Consider the following 23716-nt stretch of genomic DNA (forward strand, 5'->3'; position numbering starts at 1 on the left):
TCAAGCTTTGCTCGGAGCCCTCTGTTGGCCTCCACCACTCTTCGCAGCTCGTCCCCCATCAAGGTGAGTTGGTCGCTGAGATGCGGCCTCCTCCACTTCCTTCATCTTCTCACCCAGCTCTCTCATCTCGGCCGATGTTTTTGCCACAGCTACTCTCACCGGGGCGATTGCCTCCTCCACCAATTACTTCAATGTGACCCCCATCTCCTTCCTCAATGCCTCCATGTGCCTCGCAAACTGCTTTTCCAGCTCCACTGCCATCACCTCGGTCATCTTCTTCACTGTAAGTCGTGCAGCCCCACCATGCGGTCCGGCCTCCGCCATCTTGTCAGCACTTTTGCCCGTCTTCTCATTCAACGGAGAGCCCGCGTTTCCTCCCTTCCTCGACGCTGGTTTTTGCATCCTTTAACGGCTTACTATTTTTCCTTTTTCTCACACTTCCTTCCTTCTTCAATCTCAAATTTCTTTAAAACTTCTTTCTTCTTTTTTTTTGTATACCTCCAAAATTTCCCTGGGACCGGGCTCAGTCTTCTTACCACATTCTAGGCAGGAGCCATCTGATGTAGGACATCTCACCTACATCGCGCCCTGGCTTCAGGCCTGCTGCCTCGGCCTCCGCTTGGCTCCTCCCCCACCGCTGCCTTCCAGTTTTCAGAGGAGAGTAAAAACAGAAAAAAATCTTTCTCTTTTCTGCTCATGGTCTTCGAGGCCTTCAGCTTTCAGGATGGTCCTTGGGAAAACAGGTCATGATCCCTGCTCCTCCTCCACGTGCAACCGCCCCCGCAGAACCCATCGGGACTTGTCTCTCCCCTCCCGCCTTTTCAACACCCCAGCTCTGTGAAATGGAGCTTTGATGCTGTCATAGGGCGAGGAAGGCAGGGCCGACCCTAGAGAGGTTTATTTATTTCTTCCCCCCCAAAACATTGCGGAGAACCCCGAAAAAGACCACAATATCGCGGACCGGCGGGTATTTCGTCCAAACGTGGCCACTCCGCTCGCAGATGCCCTTAAATCAGAAAAATTATTTCTTCACGTGTTGCCCCCAAAATATAGAGCATGGTACTCACTCACATAGTCACACATTAAAAACGCAATCAGCTGGCCCCAGATGAAAATAATAGTAAATTTGTGCAGGTTCCACACTGAGTAAAGTTTGGAATATTACTTTTCTATCTCAAGTGGGACCTACGGGATGAGAATGTTTATCTTTCCTGTGGAACTCGCGGAGTACGAGCACCTCCGCTGAGGGGCAGGGTAACTCCTTCCATGTATAAAAGGTCAGCCAGTAAGGTAGTGACTGTGAGGAAGCCCGGTAGGGATCTACTGGGCGCTGTGTATAATGTAACTAAATAAACCAAAGTTCTTTATTCTTACTCAGTGTGGACTCCTCGTGTCCTTATTAAAATTATATTGTCTTTACTGGGCGTGACAGAATCCGTAATTTTTCATTACGTTTATGATACTTTCTTTTTAACATTTTAATGGTTGTATTGAATATGTTCCAGGTCCCAAGCTATGATTTCCTGACTGAAAAATTGCAGTTTTATCAGGGGCAACATAATGAAGGTGTCCGATCAGGTTTCCTTGATCTTGTCTTCTTCAAGGATGCGATGACACACCTTGTCAAAGTAAGATTTGAAACTTTGAGCTAATCGTGTGTATATATACTAAAAAAATGATCATTGACACGATCCACCCAAAATATTTCGAAGTGACATTTTGGGCAGGTTTGGCAGGGCGTTCCCTGTTGGTTTTTTGTGTGAGTTCCAGGCCAGTATTCACATGCGATCTACAGAAAAGCATCTGCGCGGAATCTACCGGTCACATTGCGCCCAAAAAGCAGCATGGTGCAATGCGCCATTGGTAGATGCCGGGAATTCCAACTTCCAGACTCGCCGCGCCTCACAAGATCCATAGAACATACAGTGCATAAGGAGGCCATTCGGCCCATCGAGTCTGTACCGACCCACTTAAGCCCTCGCTTCAACCCTATCCCCTTAACCCAATAACACCTCCTAACCTTTTTGGACACCAAGGGCAATTTAGCATGGCCAATCTACCTAACCTTCACGTCTTTGGACTGTGAGAGGAAACCGAAGCACCCGGAGCGAACCCACGAAGACATGGGGAGAACGTGCAGACTCTGTACAGGCACAACGCGATCCTGTGAGACATCACAGTGTGAATTCCGCCCATTGTGGACGGTGCAACTTTTTGGCAAATCTGCATATTAGAGTGAGGCAGCTAGTCTCACTCTAATATGTGTTCCTGAGATCTACTCAAGGCGTGGGATCTAACATGCCCACCTTGGAGATCTCAGGCAAGCGGCATTCAGTGCTAGTCTCCACAAACGGGGAACAAATGGAACAGCACTCGTGGGAGTCTCCCAGGGGATTAGAGGCCCCAGGTGAATGCTCTCTGGGCATGCTGGTATTCTGGGACTGCTGGTGCCATGTGGGCACCCTAGCACTGCCAAGGTGCCCAGATGGCACTGTAAGCTGGCATGAGGTCCTGTCAGTGTTCCAGGCTGGCACTGCCAAGGTACCAAGCTGGTATTTTGCACATGCCAGTAATCAAGCCGGGGGGGGGGGGGGGGGGGGGGGGGTGCGGGTATATGGGGAAGTTCGAGGATCCCCTTGTATATGAGTTGATGGGGTCAGGGGTCACACTGGGGCTCAAGAGAGCTCTCCCTGCACTGAGGAATTCTGGCAAGCGGAGCTGCTCAATGCAGGGACCAGGGTTAAGTGCGGACTCAGCCGTGTGTTCCCCACTGAGGTCCCCAATCTACCCGGTTGGACATTAGGTATCATGGTGTTTCTTGGTGCTCCGAACACAGGGAAACATCTGGCTAATCGCACGCACTACGGAACTCTGTCATCAGTGGCTGGGGCTGGTTTAGCACTGTGGGCTAAACAGCTGGCTTATAAAGCAGAACAAGGCCAGCAGCGTAGGTTCAATTCCCGCACCGGCCTCCCTGAACAGGTGCCGGAATGTGGCGACTAGGGGCTTTTCACAGTAATTCCCTCAACCTCATGGGGAGGGTGCTTCACAGTTGGAGAACGTATTAAATAAAGGATGCAATTCTGAAGGCAATGCAGGAGCAGGTATATATACACAAATCACTGAAGGATAGGTTATGTTGAGAAAATGGTTAATTGGATATATGGGATGGTAGGCTTTATAATTAGAGGCATAGAGTATGAAAATAATCTTAATTTAATTTAATATGGTTTCACTTCAACTGATGTAGTCTGTTCAGTTCTTGTCGCCACACGGTCAAAGACATTGGAGAGTGCACAAAGAAGATTTCAGTTACAAGAATAGAAGGCTGGGGTGGTTCATCTTCAAAAAAAAAAGGTTGAGAGGAGATTTCCTCGAGGTATTCAGAATCACGAGAGGTCTGGACAGAGTAGATGGGAGGAAATTGTTCCCATTGCTGCAAGGACCAAGAGCCCGAGCACACTGAATTAAAGTGATTGACAAGTGACTGGGGTTGACAAGAGAAAAATATTATTTTAGGCAGTGAGTGGTCAGGATCTGATAATAATGATCGCTTATTGTCGCATGTAGACTTCAATGAAGTTACTGTGAAAAGCCCCAAGTCACCACATTCCGGCATCTATTCAGTGAGGCCGGTAACAGGAATTGAACCTGTGCTGCTGGCCTTGTTCTGCATTACAAGCCAGCTGTTTAGCCCACTGTGCTAAATCAGCTCCTAAACCAGATCTGGAATGCAGTGACTGAGTTTGTGGTGGACACAGATTCAATCATTACTTTTCAAAGGGAATCGGGATAATTATCGGAAGAGAAACAAATTGCAGCATTTTAGAGAAGAGGCAAGGGAGTGGAACTGGCTGAGTTGTTATCACAGAGGGCTGGCACAGAAACAATGCACTAAATGGTCTCCATCAATGTTGTAACCATTCTATGATTCTATGTTCAAGGACAGAGATTATAGCAGGTCAGTTGGCAAAGCAGCCCACAGGTGGGGTTTTCAGCTCAGGGTGTCCGAGCTGTCAGCAGAACCTTAACAGGGCAGCACGGTAGCATGGGGGCAGCACGGTAGCATGGTGGTTAGCATAAATGCTTCACAGCTCCAGGGTCCCAGGTTCGATTCCCGGCTGGGTCACTGTCTGCGCGGAGCCTGCACGTCCTCCCCGTGTGTGCGTGGGTTTCCTCCGGGTGCTCCGGTTTCCTCCCACAGTCCAAAGATGTGCGGGTTAGGTGGATTGGCCATGCTAAATTGCCCGTAGTGTCCTAAAAAGTAAGGTTAAGGGGGGTGGGTTGTTGGGTTACGGGTATAGGGTGGATACGTGGGTTTGAGTAGGGTGATCATGGCTCGGCACAACATCGAGGGCCGAAGGGCCTGTTCTGTGCTGTACTGTTCTATGTTCTATGTTCTATGTTCTAAAACTAATCAAGAGTTCAGTAAATTATCTGTTTTTTTCTGTTGTTAAGCTTTTACATTGAGAGGAGAATGGTAAACATTGACAAGTTAAACTGTTCCTTTGACAAAGAGAAACTACTTCTGACAACTAGAAAACATATTTTGCAGATATCTCGTATAATCCGGACAGATTGTGGAAATGCTTTGCTGGTGGGAGTCGGTGGTTCTGGGAAACAAAGCTTTACAAAACTGGCATCTTATATTGCTGGATATAAAATCTTTCAAATCACTTTAACCAGGTATTTAAACAATTGCAAAAATGTTATATTTGCCAGTGAAAATTTTAAATGATTCTTTCAGCGCCATTCACAGTCCAGACTGGGCCAATGTTCTTCGGAAATTGCACCGTGATGAATTCTGTTACATAAATGGTACAATTTCAGGTTACCTGCTTTTACTGGTCGGACTGAGAAGCACAGGAGAGGGTGTGAGTGTGGGTGGTGGGAGGGTGAGTAAAGTGGGGTTGGGGGGCATAAAATAATTGGGAAGAATGTGAGCAGCACAAAAATCTCTTTCTGCTTCTTTATCCAAGTCACCTAACAACACGTCTTTCGGGACTTGTGAGAGGAAACCGGAGCACCCGGAGGAAATCCACGCAGACACGGGTCGAATGAGCAGACTCCGCACAGACAGTGAGACATGTGGGAACCATCGAAAAGCTACAGCATAGAATGAGGCCATTCAGCCTATCTTGTCCATGCCAGCCCAAGGATACCCAGGCACTCTTTCTAATCCCACTTCCTGCACCCAGCCCATAACTCTACAGTTTACAGCAGGTCCAGGTACTTTTTTTTAAAGGTGGGGATTAGCATGGCTAATCCACCTACCTGCACATCCTTTTTGGGTTGTGGGTGTGACACCCATGCAGAGGCAGGGAGAATGTGCAAACTCCACATGGATGGTGACCCGGGGCCAGGTTCGAACTTGGGTCTGCGCCACCGTGTTGCCCTCTACTTTTTAAAAAGAGTGACTCCACCACCACCTTGGGCAGCGAATTCCAGACTCTCACTACCCTCTGCTTAAAAAAGTTCTTCCTCACGTCCCCTCTGCACCTACTGCCAATATCTTGAATCCACGTCCCCTGGTTCTAGCATTCTCCACCAAAGGAAACAATTTTATCCTGTCCACACTGTTTCTTCCCCTCATAATTTTTCACACCTCAAGAAAGTCACCCCTCAGCCTTCTTTGTTCCAAGAAAAATAACCCCAACATATCTAATCTCTTCTCGTAGCTGTGGTGATATGCATCACTGTAGATGAATTCTAGCTAGACACGAGAGGGAGCACCAGAGACATGACACACAGACATTCAACCAATAGGTCAGTAAGATAGGACACAACCAATGGGCATTCACAATACACACAGAGGTGACACTACCACAGGGGGGGGCATTACACCACCCATATATAAAGGACACAGCACACATGATCTCTCTCTTTCCAGTGGAGACACTCAGACACAGGGTTGATTCAACATCACACCCACCACGTGGATTGTAGCAGACTGGTTCATCAGTCTGAGTAGCTATAGAAGGATTAACAGTAGAGGCGAATCCGAGTAGGAGAATTGTAAATAGTTTAATAAACGTGTTGAAGTTATCTCCACATCTAAACCTTCCTTTGTCAGAGTGAACATCAAGGAAACAGCTTATGCTATGTCAAGAGCATAACAAGACAGTAGCCACACTTTTTTGCCCTGGCAACATTCCTGTAAACCTCTTCTGCACTCTCTCCAGAGCAATAACGTCCTTCCTGTAATGTGGCGACCAGAACTGCACACAATATTCCAGTTGTGGCTTCACCAGTGTTTTATATAATTCCAACATTATATCCTTATTTTTATATTCTATACCTCTGCCAATGAAGGAGAACATTCCATACGCTTTCTTAACAACCTTGTCTACTTGAACTGCTACCTTCAGGGACCAGTGTACTTGTACGCCAACATCTCCCACTTCGTCTACTCCTCTTAGTATATTGCCATTTAGTTTTTTTTATATTCATTCAGAGGATGTGAAAGTCACCAGCTGGGCCAGAATTAATTGGGCGGTACGGTAGCATACCGTGTTGCTTCACAGCGCCTGAGTCCCAGCTTCGATTCCCGGCTTGGGTCACTGTCTGTGTGGAGTCTGCACGTTCTCCTCGTTTCTGCGTGGGTTTCCTCCCAGTGGTCTGGTTTCCTCCCACAAGTCCCAAAAGACATGCTGTTAGATGAATTGGAAATTCTGAATTCTCCCTCTGTGTACCCGAACAGGCGCCGGAATTGGCGACTGGGGGCTTTTAACAGTAACTTCATTGCAGTGTTAATGTAAGCCTACTTGTGACAATAAAGATTATTAAATTAATTGCCCATTCCTAATTACCCTGGTGGGGTTAGTTAAGAGTCATTCACATTGCTGTATATCTGAAGTCCAGACCACATAAGGATGGCAGATTTCCTTCCCTAGAGGGCATTAATGAATCAGATGGGTTTTTGCACAATGGTCATCACTTTTAGTTCCCAATCATGCTACCTGCATTCACACCTAACTCGTTAATATATATTAGACCAGTAAGAATACTAACATTGAGCCTTGTGGAACATCGCTTGAAACAAGTTTCCATCCGTTAGGGCAGTCATCGACCATTCCCTTTTGTTTCCTTGTTACTAAACCAACTTTTTATTAAGTTTGCTACATTGCCCTGCATCCCATGGGCTTTTACTTTTTTGACCAACCTGTCATGTGCGACAATGTCAAATACTTTGCTAAAATACATGTACACCACATCCACTACACTACCTTCATCAACACTGCTTGTCACTTTTTCAAAGAATTCCATCAAATTTGTGAGGTAAGACCTTCCTTTAACAAATCCATGCTGACTATCCCTGACTAATCTTATCACTCAGGATTGATTCTACTAATTTGCCCATCACTGACGTAAGGCTAACTAGCCTATAATTGTTTGGCATTTCCTTTGTTGCCTTTTTTTAAAAAGAAATTCCAATTCAGGGGCAATTTAGCATGGTCAAGCCACCTGTCCTGCACATCTTTGGATTGCGGGGGTGAGACATGGGGAGAAAGTGCAAACTCCACACGGACAGCTACCTGGGGCCGGGATTGAATCTGTGTCCTCAGCTCCGTAGTAGTGCGCCACTGTACCACCCACTTCGATCCCTTTTTAATCAGTGGAACCACATTTTCATTTCTCAGTCCTCCAGTACCTCTCATGTGAAGATTGGAAAATCATCCTTTGAACATCTTCTATTTCCTCCCTGATCTCCTTTAGCAGCTGAGGAAACAATCCATCTTGCCCTGGTAACTTAACAACTTTCAAGGCTTCCAACCCTTTGAGTATTTCCTCTCTCTTTATGATTATCCCATCCAGTTTGTCACTGTGTTCCTCTTGGACTACTTCATCTACAACACACATTTCCTTTGTAAACACGGAGACACAAAATGCATTTAAACTCTTCTCACAGCCTCTGCATCTACACACAAGTTCCCCTCTTCAACTCTGATAGATCCTACTTTTAGGATAACTTTAACTAACTTCTTACCATTAATATATTGGTAAAACATCTTTGGGTTTTCTTTAGCTTTACTTGCTAAGCTTTTTCATGACCTCTCTTTGATTTCTTTATTTCCTTTTTACTTTGTCCCTGCTTTTTCTACACTTGTCGAGGCTATCTGCAGTACCAAGTTATTTGTGCCTATCGTACGCTTTCTTTTTATGTTTGATCATCCTCTGTCCACGAGACAACTAGGGGGTCTAGATTTGGCAGTAGAATCCTTATTTTTAGAGGGAGCAGAGCTACTTTGTAAATTTAGGATCTTGCATTTTCGAGCTTCTCACTGGTTTTCCACTGATTTATCCTCCAGCAGAGTTGTCCAGTCCACCTCAGCCAAGTCCCCTCTGAATTCCTGCAACATTTTCTGTTTTCCTTTGACAGTCCAATGATGTGCAGGCCATGTGGATTGGCCGTGCTAAATTGCCCCTTAGTGTCTAAAGGTTAGGTGGGGTTACAGGAAGAGGTTGGGGGAGTGGGCCTGGGAAGTGTGCTTCTACAGATGGTCAGTGCAAAGTCAATGGGCTGAATAACCTCCTTGTGCACTGAAGGGATTCTATGATTCTACGAATGTGCTATCCATGAGTTCCTCAGCATTGTGGATCCTCCACAATGAGTCAACCTGCAGCTCCAGTTCCAATCACCGGTTAGCTAGAAGCATTTGAACACATGTTCTACACACATGGTCATCAGAGATGCTGGAAGCGTCCCTCATTTCCCACATTATGCAGAAGGAGCATATTACGGGTCCAGTGTCTCCTTCCATGACTTCACTCTTGATTAAGCTAGTTGCTCCCATTAAAAAATGTACGTTAGCTGGGGGCTTGTTTCTATTATAATTCACTTCTATTATAATTTACAGTACTATTCTGCACTACTTTTCTTTTAGTCCCTAACTTATTTTTAAGCAATTAATTATTTAAATAGATTGAAAATGCGCACTCGGACTGACCCATCAATCAGCTGCTTTGGTTGGTCCCACGTCACTTTCTGAATTGGCGCTTGTTGACCGTTCTTCACGGTAGCACAGTGGTTAGCACTGTTGCTTCACAGCACCAGGGTCCCAGGTTTGATTCCCAGCTTGGGTCACTGTCTGTGCGGAGTCTGCATGTTCTCCCTGTGTCTGCGTGGGTTTCCTCCGGGTGCTCTGGTTTCCTCCCACAAGTTCCGAAAGACATGCTGTTCGGTGAATTGGACATTCTGAATTCTCCCTCTGTGACCTGAACAGGGGCTGGAATGTGGTGACTAGGGGCTTTTCACAGTAACTGCATTGCAATGTTAATGTAAGCCTAATTTGTGACAATAATAAAGATTATTATTATTCCTCCGGTTGAGCGTCATCTACCTATTGAAAATCCATTCCTTACTCAGTCCTAGTTGTGTCTCCAGCAGGTGGCAGATTTCAGTGAGGACATCCTTAGTGAAGTACAGACAGCTCACATGTTGTCCCATCCTGAGTTGTTCCATCAACATCCTTGGTAGATGTAGTCACCTGCTGAGAGTCCTTCAACACTCCCCTCCCTCCCCATCACATCGCTCTTCCAGCAGCTTCGGCTACTCTATGTGGTCACTGCTCATTCTTCAAGGCTTGCTTTATTCCAAGATTTTTGAAGATCTACTGGTGCACCCATCTCTGGGAGTAACTAATTCATGCAGTTGTCTTGAAGTAAGACGAATATACTTCAACACCTCCCACACGCTCCCTGTGGTCTTTTTGAATCTTAAAAAAACAATTGAAGAACACCCCCCAAAATGTAAATCTTCAGGAACAGCGAGAAGGAACAAAATAATGACTAACCTGTAAATAGTTGATGATGGTTTGACACAGTGGCACAGTGACCAGCACTTCTGCCTCACAGCGCCAGGGACCCAGGTTTAATTCAGGCTTCGGGTGACTGTGTGGAGTTTGCACGTTCTCCCTGTGTCTGCGTGGGTTTCTTCTGGGTGCTCCGGTTTCCATACATAGTCCAAATATGTGCAGATATGGCGCATTGGTCATGATAAAATTGCCCCTTAGTATCCAGAGATGAACAGGTTAGGTAGGGTTATGGGATAGGGCACTCTTTTAGATGGTCAGTGCAGACTCAATGGACTGAATTGCCTCCTTCTGCACTGTAATGATTCTAATATCCCTATAAATAACACTGCTGTTGGAGACATGCAGGATTCTCCCAGCTGATTCATGTTTAACTGTGCAAGCTTCAAAAAGGGCATTGTTTGGAGCATTGAGTTGGAAAATGACAATACATTGAAGCTGTGTTTCACACTGATTGACATCATGATCGGCCTGCTCTGCATTCTTCCAACAATGTTTACCAGCACCCGTCCTAGTCTGCATGTTGCAGCTAACATTTAAAAAATCATTCATGGGATGTGGGCGTCGCTGGCTGGGCCAGCATTTATTGCACATCCCCGAGGGCATTTAAGAGTTAACGAGATTGCTGTGGAACTGGAATCACATGTAGGCCAGACCGGGTGAGGTCGACAGATTTCCTTTCTAAAAGGACATTAGTGAACCAGATGGTTCTTTGAAATCTTAGGCGACTTACAGCTTCCAAAAATGGGTCCAATATCACATCCTTAATCTACAGCTGACACTGAAGATGCTGGTTCATATTTGTTGCAAGTTGGATGGTATACAATGTTGGATGGATTGGATGGAATACAATGTTGACAAATGTGAGGTTATCCATTTTGGTAGGAATAACAGCAAACAGGATTATTATTTAAATGATAAAATATTAAAGCATGCTGCTGTGCAGAGAGACCTGGGTGTGCTAGTGCATGAGTCACAGAAAGTTGGTTTTCAGGTGCAACAGGTGATTAAGAAGGCAAATGGAATTTTATCCTTCGTTGCTAGAGGGATGGAGTTTAAGGCTAGGGAGGTTATACTGCAATTGTATAAGGTGTTAGTGAGGCCACACCTGGAGTATTGTGTTCAGTTTTGGTCTCCTTACATGAGAAAGGACGTACTGGCACGGGAGGGTGTGCAGAGGAGATTCACTAGGTTAATCCCAGAGCTGAAGGGGTTGGATTATGAGGAGAGGTTGAGTAGACTGGGACTGTACTCATTGGAATTTAGAAGGATGAGGGGGGATCTTATAGAAACATATAAAATTATGAAGGGAATAGATAGGATGCGGGCAGATTGTTTCCACTGGCGGGTGAAAGCAGAACTAGGGGGCATAGCCTCAAAATAAGGGGAAGTAGATTTAGGACTGAGTGTAGGAGGAACGTCTTCACCCAAAGGGTTGTGAATCTATGGAATTCCTTGCCCAGTGAAGCAGTTGATGCTCCTTCATTAAATGTTTTTAAGGTAAAGATAGATAGTTTTTTGAAGAATAAAGGGATTAAGGGTTATGGTGTTCAGGCTGGAAAGTGGAGCTGAGTCCACAAAAGATCAGCCATGATCTCATTGAATGGTGGAGCAGGCTCGAGGGGCCAGGTGGCCTACTCCTGCTCCTAGTTCTTATGATTGTGTTTATTTCTAAGTTTTGCAAATAGAGTCATTACTGAGCGATGGTAATTGCTGAGATGAGGTCATTGTTATATAGATCCAGCAGAGGGCAGCAGAGCAGAGCTACTGATCAGCTGTTCTGGGGAAATTTGCATACGTGCAGTGCGGTCAGTCTAATTTGAAGGTGGTTTGTGGAGGGGCTGTTGTCAAGTGACAGTTAAACCCAAAACACTTTGTCAGTGTTTCCCACCCTACCTCCTCCTCTAACCAAAAAAAAAACCACGGTCGTTGGGAAGCGGGAGCAGGGGCCTGTCGTGAAGGTGAGTGAGTGTCTTTAAATTTGCTTACCTTCCAGCGGGAGCAGGGTTTGAGGGAATATCAGGTAAGCTCTTCCTTTATTTTTCTTTTTCTTGTTTTTTTTAAATCTAGAGGTGATGTCAGGGAAGGCAGTACAATGCTCCTCCTGCAGAATGTTTGAGGTGAGGGACACCGTCAGTGTCCCTGCTGATTTCATCTGTGGGAAGTGCACCCAACTCCAGCTCCTCAAAAACCGTGTTAGGGACCTGGAGCTTGAGCTGGATGAACTTCGGATCATTCAGGAGGCAGAGAGGGTCATAGATAGGAGCTTCAGGGAAGTAGTTACACCAAAGACTGGAGATAGATGGGTAACTGTAAGAGGGACTGGGAACAAGCAGTCAGTGCAGGGACCCCCTGCGGTCGTTCTCCTGAGTAACAAGTATACCGTTTTGGATACTTGTGGGGGGGACGACTTACCGGGGTAAGCCATGGGGTACGGGCCTCTGGCACGGAGTCTGTCCCTGTTGCTCAGAAGGGAAGGGGGGAAACGAGTAGAACATTAGTAATTGGGGACTCAATAGTCAGGGGCACAGATAGGAGATTTTGTGGGAGCGAGAGAGACTCACGTTTGGTATGTTGCCTCCCAGGTGCAAGGGTACGTGATGTCTCGGATCGTGTTTTCCGGGTCCTTAAGGGGGAGGGGGAGCAGCCCCAAGTCGTAGTCCACATTGGCACTAACGACATAGGTAGGAAAGGGGACAAGGATGTCAGGCAGGCCTTTAGGGAGCTAGGATGGAAGCTCAGAGCGAGAACAAACAGAGTTGTTATCTCTGGGTTGTTGCCCGTGCCACGTGATAGTGAGATGAGGAATAGGGAGAGAGAGCAATTAAACACGTGGCTACAGGGATGGTGCAGGCGGGAGAGATTCAGATTTCTGGATAACTGGGGCTCTTTCTGGGGAAGGTGGGACCTCTATAGACAGGATGGTCTACATCTGAACCTGAGGGGCACCAATATCCTGGGGGGGAGATTTGTTAGTGCTCTTTGGGGGGGTTTAAACTAATTCAGCAGGGGGATGGGAACCTGGATTGTAGTTTTGGGGTACGGGAGATTGAGAGTATAGAGGTCAGGAGCACAGATTTGACTTCGCAGGAGGGTGGTTTGAAGTGTGTCTACTTCAATGCCAGGAGTATACGAAATAAGGTAGGGGAACTGGCAGCATGGGTTGGTACCTGGGACTTCGATGTTGTGGCCATTTCAGAGACATGGATAGAGCAGGGACAGGAATGGTTGTTGCAGGTTCCGGGGTTTAGGTGTTTTAGTAAGCCCAGAGAAGGGGGTAAAAGAGGGGGAGGTGTGGCGCTGCTAGTCAAGGATAGTATTACGGTGGCGGAAAGGATGCTAGATGTGGACTCTTCTTCCGAGGTAGTATGGGCTGAGGTTAGAAACAGGAAAGGAGAGGTCACCCTGTTGGGAGTTTTCTATAGGCCACCTAATAGTTCTAGGGATGTAGAGGAAAGGATGGCGAAGATGATTCTGGAAAAGAGCGAAAGTAACAGGGTAGTTGTTATGGGAGACTTTAACTTTCCAAATATTGACTGGAAAATATATAGTTCGAGTACATTAGATGGGTCGTTCTTTGTACAATGTGTGCAGGAGGGTTTCCTGACACAATATGTTGACAGGCCAACAAGAGGCGAGGCCACATTGGATTTGGTTTTGGGTAATGAACCAGGCCAGGTGTTAGATCTGGAGGTAGGTGAGCACTTTGGAAACAGTGACCACAATTCGGTGACCTTTACGTTAGTGATGGAAAGGGATCAGTATACCCCGCAGGGCAAGAGTTATAGCTGGGGGAAGGGCAATTATGATGCCATTAGACATGACTTAGGATGTGTAGGTTGGAGAAGTAGGCTGCAAGGGTTGGGCACACTGGATATGTGGAGCTTGTTCAAGGAACAACTATTGCATGTTCTTGATAAGTACGTACCAGTCAGGCAGGGAGGAAGGGGTCGAGCGAGGGAACCGTGGTTTACCAAAGAAGTGGAATCTCTTGTTAAGAGGAAGAAGGAGGCCTATGTGAAGATGAGGCGTGAAGTTTCAGTTGGGGCGCTTGATAGTTACAAGGAAGCGAGGAAGGATCTAAAGAGAGAGCTAAGGGGGACATGAGAAGTCTTTGGCAGGTAGGATCAAGGAAAACCCAAAAGCTTTCTATAGGTATATCAGGAATAAAAGAATGACTAGGGTAAGAGTAGGGCCAGTCAAGGACAGTGGTGGGAAGTTGTGTGTGGAGGCTGAGGAGATAAGCGAGATACTAAATGAATACTTTTCGTCAGTATTCACTCAGGAAAAAGATAATGTTGTGGAGGAGAATGCTGAAACCCAGGCTATTAGAATAGATGGCATTGAGGTGCGTAGGGAAGAAGTGTTGGCAATTCTGGACAAGGTGAAAATAGATAAGTCCCCGGGGCCTGATGGGATTTATCCTAGGATTCTCTGGGAAGCCAGGGAAGAGATTGCTGAGCCTTTGGCTTTGATTTTTATGTCATCATTGGCTACAGGAATAGTACCAGAGGACTGGAGGATAGCAAATGTGGTCCCTTTGTTCAAGAAGGGGAGTAGAGATAACCCCGGTAACTATAGGCCGGTAAGCCTCACGTCTGTTGTGGGTAAAGTCTTGGAGAGGATTATAAGAGATACGATTTATAATCATCTAGATAGGAATAATATGATTAGGGATAGTCAGCATGGTTTTGTGAAGGGTAGGTCATGCCTCACAAACCTTATCGAGGTCTTTGAGAAGGTGACTGAACAGGTAGACGAGGGTAGAGCAGTTGATGTGGTGTATATGGATTTCAGTAAAGCATTTGATAAGGTTCCCCACGGTCGTCTATTGCAGAAAATACGGAGGCTGGGGATTGAGGGTGATTTAGAGACGTGGATCAAAAATTGGCTAGTTGAAAGAAGACAGAGGGTGGTGGTTGATGGCAAATGTTCAGAATGGAATTCAGTTACGAGTGGCGTACCACAAGGATCTGTTCTGGGGCCGTTGCTGTTTGTCATTTTTATAAATGACCTAGAGGAGGGCACAGAAGGTTGGGTGAGTAAATTTGCAGACGACACTAAAGTCGGTGGAGTTGTAGACAGTGTGGAAGGATGTTGCAGGTTACAGAGGGACATAGATAAGCTGCAGAGCTGGGCTGAGAGATGGCAAATGGAGTTTAATGTAGAGAAGTGTGAGGTGATTCACTTTGGAAAGAATAACAGGAATGCGGAATATTTGGCTAATGGTAAAATTTTTAGCAGTGTGGATGAGCAGAGGGATCTCGGTGTCCATGTACATAGAACCCTGAAAGTTGCCATCCACGTTGATAGGGTTGTGAAGAAGGCCTATGGTGTGTTGGCCTTTATTGGTAGAGGGATTGAGTTCCGGAGCCATGAGGTCATGTTGCAGCTGTACAAAACTCTGGTATGGCCGCATTTGGAGTATTGCGTACAGTTCTGGTCGCCTCATTATAGGAAGGACGTGGAAGCTTTGGAACGGGTGCAGAGGAGATTTACCAGGATGTTGCCTGGTATGGAGGGAAAATCTTATGAGGAAAGGCTGATGGACTTGAGGTTGTTTTCGTTAGAGAGAAGAAGGTTAAGAGGTGACTTAATAGAGGCATACAAAATGATCAGAGGGTTAGATAGGGTGGACAGTGAGAGCCATCTCCCGCGGATGGAGGTGGCTAGCACGAGGGGACATAGCCTTAAATTGAGGGGTAATATATATAGGACAGATGTCAGAGGTAGGTTTTTTACGCAAAGAGTGGTGAGGCCGTGGAATGCCCTACCTGCAACAGTAGTGAACTCGCCAACATTGAGGGCATTTAAAAGTTTATTGGATAAGCATATGGATGATAATGGCATAGTGTAGGTTAGATGGCCTTTAGTTTTTGACTTCCCATGTCGGTGCAACATCGTGGGCCGAAGGGCCTGTACTGCGCTGTATCGTTCTATGTTCTATGTTCTATGTTCTAAACTGATTGAGGTTGCAGTCCGCAGGGGGTCGTTTTTCTGGAATTATAGCTTACATGTCAATCCTTTAGTTGACATGTGACAAAGGCTTGTCTTTGGTTGTGGTCCTCCTCAGGCTGTTCTGCTTCCCTGGATCAAATTCCCAGTCTGCTTCCTAGATTCTCTTATTTTCGGATGTGTGAAATGAGAAAACTTTCAGTGAGCTGCAATGTTGCTGGATTAGACTTGAGTGGTTCATCCTCTTCCCGATGGGTCTTGGCTGTCTGTTCTGGAATTCCCTTTTCCTCCACACCAAAATTCTTTAACCGTTTGAGAGGTATCCCAAATCCCCATCTTTGATTGAAGAATCTTTAGACGTTTTTCTGTGTTGAGAGTGGGGCATTTCTATAAACTTGTTGTTGATGCAATTCTGTGTCATTTTATTGCTTCTTTCAGAGCATACAATGTCAGCAATCTGATGGATGACTTGAAGATATTGTACAGAACGGCTGGGGCAGAGGGAAAGGGAATCACTTTCATCTTCACTGATAACGAAATAAAGGAAGAATCCTTTCTTGAGTATCTCAACAATGTGCTCTCTTCTGGAGAGGTACTTAGTTATTTATTTTTTGTATCACCATGTTTCTATTCTTTGTATTTTCTTTTTATCTTTCTCTGAATTTATTAACAATCAACCACTTGAAATGATCATGAGGTCAGAAATGGGCGTGTTTACTGGTGGCTGCACAATGTTCAGCACCATTAGTAACTCCGCTGATAATGAAGACATCTATGTCCATTTGCAGCAAGATCTGGACAATATTCAGGCTTAGGTTGATATATGGCGAGTAACACTTGTACCACACAAGTTCCAGGCAATTGTCATCTCCAACAAAAGAGAATCTAACCATTACTGTTTGCCATTCAATAACACTAACAGCGTTGAATGCACAATGGAAACATCCTGGAGGTTATGATGACGACAACGTGAACTGGACCTGCCATATAAATACTGCGCAAGAAGAAAGGGTCAGGTGCTAGAAATCCTCCTCCCGTCTCCCCAAAGTCTGTCCACTATCTGCAAGGCCCAGTGTGATGGAATACTCTCCCTTCCCTCATCCTTGATTTTGACATTCTTCATGCACCAGTGAAGTAGTCTTTATCCTGAGGACTGCCTGACAGTTCTGCATCTTGGTTGTTATCCAGGACTTTGTTCCCTGTTGATCATAATGTCCTCTGCTTGAAATGAACAATGTGGGAGGGATGGCCTGCACCGTTAATTATCCTGGTTTGACAAGTTCATATCATTTAGCCAAATGTTGAATACAGGAGTTGTGTATAGTCTTTATTCTTTATCCTAAATGTATTTGGGTCTTACATTGTCTCCCAATTCTTATGGTGGATGGAGGGAGGTGTTTTTTGTTGTCTCGCTTTGATGGAAGATGAATGGAGCAGAGCAGGGTGATTGGTGGAGGTTTGGAGTTGATAGGGTTGGTTTGTCCTCGCTGTGATCAAGGAAGATCCCTACTGTTAGACCAACCAGGCTTTTGTTTCTTCATTTTCAGCTTGGGCTGACAAGTGGCAAGTTACATTAATGGCAAACAAGTGACATGTAATGACCATCTCCTACAGGAGGGGGTCCAATCATCGCCCCTTGACAGTCAATGGCATTACCATCACTGAATCCCCCACAATTAATGTCCTGGGGGTTACCATTGATCAGAAACTGAAATGGACTAGCCACATTAATACTGTAGCACCAGGGCAGTCCAAAGGCTAGGAATCCTAGCGAGTAACTCACCTCCTGACCTCCCAAAGTATGTCCACCATCTACAAGGCACAAGTCAGAAGTGTAATGGAATACTCTCCACTTGCCTGGCTGAGTGCAGCCCCTACAACACTCAAGAAGCTCAACAGCATCCAGGACAAAGCAGCCCACTTGATTGCTCCCCCTTCTACAAACATTCAAACCCTCCACCACCGACGAACAGTGGCAGCCGTGTATACCATCTGTAAGATGAACTGCAGTGACTCACTGAGGTTCCTTAGACAGCACCGTCCAAACCCATGACCACTACCATCTAGAAGGTCATGAGCAGCAGATATCTGGGGCCCTCACCGCCTGGATCTTCCCCTCCAAGTCACTCATCACCCTGACTTGAAAATATATCTCCGTTCCTTCATTGTCGCTGGGGCAACATCCTGGAAGTCCCTCCCTAACAGCATAGTGGGTATACCTACACCTCAAGGTCTGCAGCGGTTCAAGAAGGCAACTCACCACCACCCTCTAAAGGGCAACTAGGGATGGATAAACCAGCGACGCCTACATCCAGTAAATGAATAAAAACAATAAGGAGACCAAAATTGGACACAATGCTCCAGATGTGGTCTCGACAACTCCCTATACAATTGCAACAATCAATCTCTATTTTTATATTCCAGTCCTTTTGCAATAAACGCTAACATTCCATTTGCTTTTCTTTTTACATTTTGGACCTGAAAACAGACCTGCCCACCTGCCCGTAAATTAATTCAATAAAACACGGCACATCTTGCTGAGCCAAAAATGATCAAAATCTCTGTTTCCTGTTAGCTAACCAATGGGATCAGCTCTTATTTTGCAGAGTAACTTTGATGTGGCATCTTGCAATAAGTCTTCCGAAAATTTAAGTATAGCATATCTGCAGGTTCCCCTATATACACTTTTTTTAATTCTCAAAGAACTCGAATACATTAGTAAACCATGATTTCCTTTTCATTTTGATTACATTCCCTTTCTATCTGATTACATTACAATTCTACAAGTGTCCTCAACCTCATTAATAATAGATTCCAACATTTTCCCACTGGGAGATGTTAAGCTAACTGGCCTGTAGTTTGCTGCTTTCTGTCACCCTCCTTTCTGGAATAGAGGAGTCATATTTACTATTTTCCAAACCTATCGCACCTCTTAAGAACCTCGCGAATTTTGGGAAATTAAAACTAATTCATCTGCAATCTCAGCAGCCACTGCATTTAGATCCTCAGATGAAGTCCATCAAGGCCGAGCAACTTGTCAGCTTTTCATTCTGATAGAGCTTTCAGTATTCATTTCCCGGTGATTGTAATTGTTTTAAGTTCCTCCTTCCCTGATTCATAATGATTGCTGCGGTGTTATTTGTATCCTCTGGAGTGAAGACAGGTGCAAAATATCTGTTTAATCTGTCGTCACCTTATTTTCCATTAAACTCTATTATCACTCTCTAAAGGACGACCGCTCACTTTACTTCCTGTTTTCATTTCTAAATACCGATCGAAACTTTTAATATCTGTTTTCATATTTCTGGGAGGCTTTCTCTCACTTTTTTATTTCTCACTCGTTATTAACCTTATGGCATTCTTTACATCCAGCCCAATCTTCTGATCTGCCTCTCACCTTTACAGAATACTGCTTTTAATTTAGATACAAGCTGTTTATAATAAATATATACCAATGGGAATAAACCTCATGAACAGGTCAAAGTTGCAGACAATAACATCAATGAAATATTGCATATTTAAATTGCTGTCTGCTTTCTCTTGATAGGTTTCAAACTTATTTGCTCGGGATGAACTTGATGAGATCACTCAATCGCTGATTGCATCGATGAAGAAAGACACACCTCGTATCCCTCCCACTTTTGACAATCTATATGAATATTTTATAAAAAGAGCCAGGAAACATCTTCATGTTGTGCTCTGTTTCTCTCCGGTCAGTTAGATTCTGAGCTTTGTTATCTATTTAAGAAGAATTTCTAAATCAGTGAAAGTACGTTGTAGTTTTTTTGTGATAGGCCCAATAAGGGAGATGAATGAATAGTTTGCAGGTCAAGGATCTGAGGGGTTTAAACACAGGTCACATGGCTAGGAGGGGTCTATCAAATTGACAGTCAAAGATTAATTGAATCTCGCTTTGTTCAAGATACCATGGGTAGAATTTTGAATTTCACATCTTTCTTTTGGTGGAGATTTCTCTCCCCATCTCTTGCATAGGAACAGGATTTGGATTGGATTTGTTTATTGTCACGTGTACCGAGGTACAGTGAAAAGTATTTTTCTGCGAGCAGCTCAACAGATCATTAAGTATATGGGAAGAAAAGGGAATAAAAGAAAATACATAACAGGGCAACACAAGGTACACAGTGTAACTACATAACATCGGCATCGGGTGAAGCGTACAAGGTGGAGTGTTAATGAGGTCAGTCAATAAGAGGATCATTTAGGAGTCTGGTAACAATGAGGAAGAAACTGTTTTTGAGTCTGTTCATGCGTGTTCTCAGACTTTTGTATCTCCTGCCCGATGGAAGAAGTTGGAAGAGCGAGTAAGCCGGGTGGGAGTGGTCTTTGATTCTGCTGCCCGCTGTCCCAAGGCAGCTGGAGGTATAGATGAGTCATTGGATGGGAGGCAGGTTTGTGTAGGCCATTTGAGGCTACCTCACCATTTAATGAAATCCACAGCAGAACTTTTCAGAAGGCAAGTTTCCCACCCACCACAGAAGGCAGAACTTTACAGGCCCCAACTCACCTACAAACCTTCCCGTGAAGGTCTAGAAAATCCAGCTCCGTGACCGATCTGTGACCGAACTCCAGATGGCCTTCGCCCAATATCCCGCCCCCATATCTCATTAAGAGAAATCTACCAATCTCAGATTTTAAATTGACAATTAATTTCACATCAACCATGATTTTCAGAAGAGTTTCCAAACTTCAACCATCTTTTACATGTAAAAGTGTCTAGGTTATGTCTTTGAGACCTCAATTCCCCATTGAAGAAAATAGTTTCTCTGTCTACCATTATCTGTTGTAACCACAGTACATCTTTGAGAGATGCAGGCTGCCTAAAATCGCATTCACGATCGGCCGGAGAATCCACGTTGGTGCCAAAATCGGGGGCGGCGACGTTTTTACGATGCTCTGCCCCTCCAAAACGGCGTACTCTAGGGGTACGTCGAACGCCGTTGGGACGGCCTCAGGATGTTACCCAAGGTCCTTCCCCCGATGCTCCGCCTCCTATGGGCTGTGTTCCTGACGGCATTGGTCGCGTGTAGTATTTATTTTCAGGAACTCGGCGTGGCAGTTGCGGACTAAGTCGGGGTGGGAGCCGATCCGCGGGCAGGGGCTGAGGGCACTGGTGGGGAGTGGCCCGGGGGTGGCGAGCCTGGCCAAAGGGGATTACTATTTGGCAGGCCGGGTCCGTGCGTGGCCGGCACCATGTTGCATGGCGCGGCCACTGCACGCCGCTGTCGGGTGCATGCGCGGCCACGGACTCGCCAATTCTCCGGCCGTATCCGCATCTAAAGCCGGGACTCTACACTGCGTGCCTGCTAGCCCCCCACCAGATGGAGGATCGGTGGACATTTCGCACCGTTTTTCGGTCATAAAATGGCACCGTTCCCACGCCGGCGTCAGCACTTAGTCTCAAAATCGGAGAATCCAGCCCCATGTCTCACCCGATCTTTCTAATTTAAGTCGGGTGAGACTGAAGCAGTGAAGCAACTTAGGGGCTCCAGAAGCAAAGTGCAAAAGGAGTGGAGCGAAGGAGCATATGCCCCCCCCCCCCCCTTTTTACAACACTGGCTGCCATAAAGCAGAAGAGTTTAAAAGGGGGAAGGAAAGCTTTGAAGGTAAGTGAATGCAAAGTGGGGATTCAGACATCGGCGAGATTAGGGGGGGTGCGGTTATGTCAAGTAGAGTCAAGGTGGAATGGGTGTTAGGTTGGGTTAGAAAACATTGGACTCCATTTTCCAGATCTTTACCCACTCACTTAACCTATCTCAACCTTTTTGTTGCCTCCTCATGTCCTCTTCACTATTTACTTTCCTACTGTGGGGCGGCACAGTAGCACAGTGGTTAGCATGTCTGCCTCACAGCTCCAGTGTCCCGGGTTCCATTCTGGCCTCGGATGACTGTCTGTGTGGAGTTTGCATTTTCTCCTCATGTCTGCATGGGTTTCCTCCGGGTGCTCCGGTTTCCTCCCACTATCCAAAAATGTGCAGGTTAGGTGGATTGGCAATGCTAAATTACCCCTTAGAAACCAAAAAGGGAGAGGCGCAAAGTGGAGGACCCGGCAGGATTGAATAAGGTATTCCGGGACTTCTATCGCAAGCTGTATACTTCGGAGCCGCCGGAAGTACCGGAGGAGATGAAAAGGTTTCTGGACGGGTTAACATTCCCAACAGTAGGTGGGGGGCGAGTGGGTGAGCTGGGGCCCCCGATTAGAGTGGAGGAGTTATTGGGGGGCCTCAAGGCCATGCAGTCAGGGAAAGCCCCGGGGCCGGATGGATACCCAGTAGAGTTCTATTGGAAGTTTTCTGAGCTGGTGGGCCCGGTCTTGGCGAGGGTTTTCAATGAGGCAAGGGACAGAGGGACACTGCCGCCGACAATGTCGCAAGCCACCATATCTCTGATATTGAAGCGGGGTAAAGACCCGGAGGCGTGCGGGTCCTACAGGCTAATCTCCCTGATTAATGTTGATGCCAAGCTCCTGGCAAAGGTACTGGCGGTTAGAATGGAGGACTGCGTACCGGAGGTGATTGGGGAGGACCAAACTGGGTTCGTGAAAGGTAGGCAGCTGGCGGCCAACCTGAGAAGATTACTTAATGTGATAATGATGCCCCCGGCAGGCAGGGAGCTGGAGGTAGTGGTGGCGATGCATGCCGAGAAGGCCTTTGACCGGATGGAGTGGGACTATCTATGGGAGGTTTGGACGGTTTGGGTTCGGGGAGGGACTGGTGGATTGGATCAAATTATTATATCAGGCTCCGAAGGCCAGCATCAGGACTAACAGAGAAGTGTCGGAGTACTTTAGGCTGTACCGAGGGACCGGACAAGGCTGCCCGCTCTCCCCGCTGCTGTTTGCGCTGGCCATAGAGCCGCTGGCGATTGCGCTGAGAGCCGCAGAGGGATGGAAGGGGATGGTGAGGAGCGGGGTAGAACATAGGGTCTCTCTTTACGCAGACGACCTGCTCCTGTACGTGTCGGACCCAGTGGCCGGGATGGGAAGTATACTGGGAATGTTGAGGAAGTTCGGCCAGTTTTCAGGATACAATTAAATACGGAAATAGGAGAACAGATTGAGAGGGCTACCGTTTAGGCTGGTTGAGGAAAATTTCCGGTATTTGGGAATCCAGGTGGCACGAAACTGGGGCAGGCTGGACAAGTTAAATTTGGCCAGGGTGGTGGAGCAAATGAAGGGAGAGTTTCGGAGATGGGATGCACTCCCGCTGTCGCTGGCAGGGAGGGTGCAGACTGTAAAGATGACAATCCTCCCTAGATTTCTGTTTTGTTTTTCAGTGCCTCCCGATCTTTGTTCCACAGTCCTTCTTCAAAAGAGTTAACGGGCTGATCATGAGCTTTGTCTGGGCGGGAAAATCCCCGCGGGTGAAGAAGGCGATGCTGGAGAGGAACCGCAGCAAGGGAGGGCTGGCTTTGCCGAGTCTGATCAATTATTACTGGGCGGCCAACATCGCTATGATAAGGAAGTGGATGGTGGGTACGGGGTCTATCTGGGAGCGGGTGGAGGCGGCTTCGTGCAGGGGATCCAGCTTGGCAGCCCTGGTCACGGCTCCTCTACCGCTGCTGCCAGCCAGGTACTCCACCAGCCCAGTAGTGGTGGCGACCCTGCGGATATGGGGCCAGTGGAGGAGGCATGTAGGGGAGACGGGGGCGTCGGTTTGGGTGCCAATCTGCGATAACCATCGGTTTGCCCCCGGGAGTATGGAAGGGGGGTTTTGAGCATGGCGGCGGGCGGGGGTGGAAAGGGTGGGCGATATGTTCCTGGAAGGGAGCTTTGCGAGTTTGAGGAGCATGGAGGAGAAATTTGGGCTGGTAAGGGGAAATGATTTTAGGTGCCGACAGTTGCTGGACTTTGTTCGTAGACAGGTCCCATCTTTCCCACGCCTTCCGCCAATGGGGATCCAAGACAGAATAGTCTCTAGGGGGGAAGAAGG

At 46.5% G+C, this 23716-nt stretch overlaps 1 protein-coding gene across 1 annotated transcript in view; it reads left to right on the top strand.

The window, feature by feature from the left end:
• Nucleotides 1–23716, top strand: part of LOC119966923 (dynein heavy chain 8, axonemal-like) — a 1786259-nt gene that overhangs the window by 1456952 nt on the left and 305591 nt on the right. Inside the window, exons 61-64 of the mRNA XM_038798881.1 lie at nucleotides 1506–1628; nucleotides 4556–4686; nucleotides 16206–16359; nucleotides 19315–19479. Coding sequence (XP_038654809.1) covers nucleotides 1506–1628; nucleotides 4556–4686; nucleotides 16206–16359; nucleotides 19315–19479 — 573 coding nt within the window. The remainder of the gene's footprint in view (nucleotides 1–1505; nucleotides 1629–4555; nucleotides 4687–16205; nucleotides 16360–19314; nucleotides 19480–23716) is intronic.

This window comes from Scyliorhinus canicula, chromosome 6 (genome assembly GCF_902713615.1).
Source record: "Scyliorhinus canicula chromosome 6, sScyCan1.1, whole genome shotgun sequence".
NCBI lineage: Eukaryota > Metazoa > Chordata > Chondrichthyes > Carcharhiniformes > Scyliorhinidae > Scyliorhinus > Scyliorhinus canicula.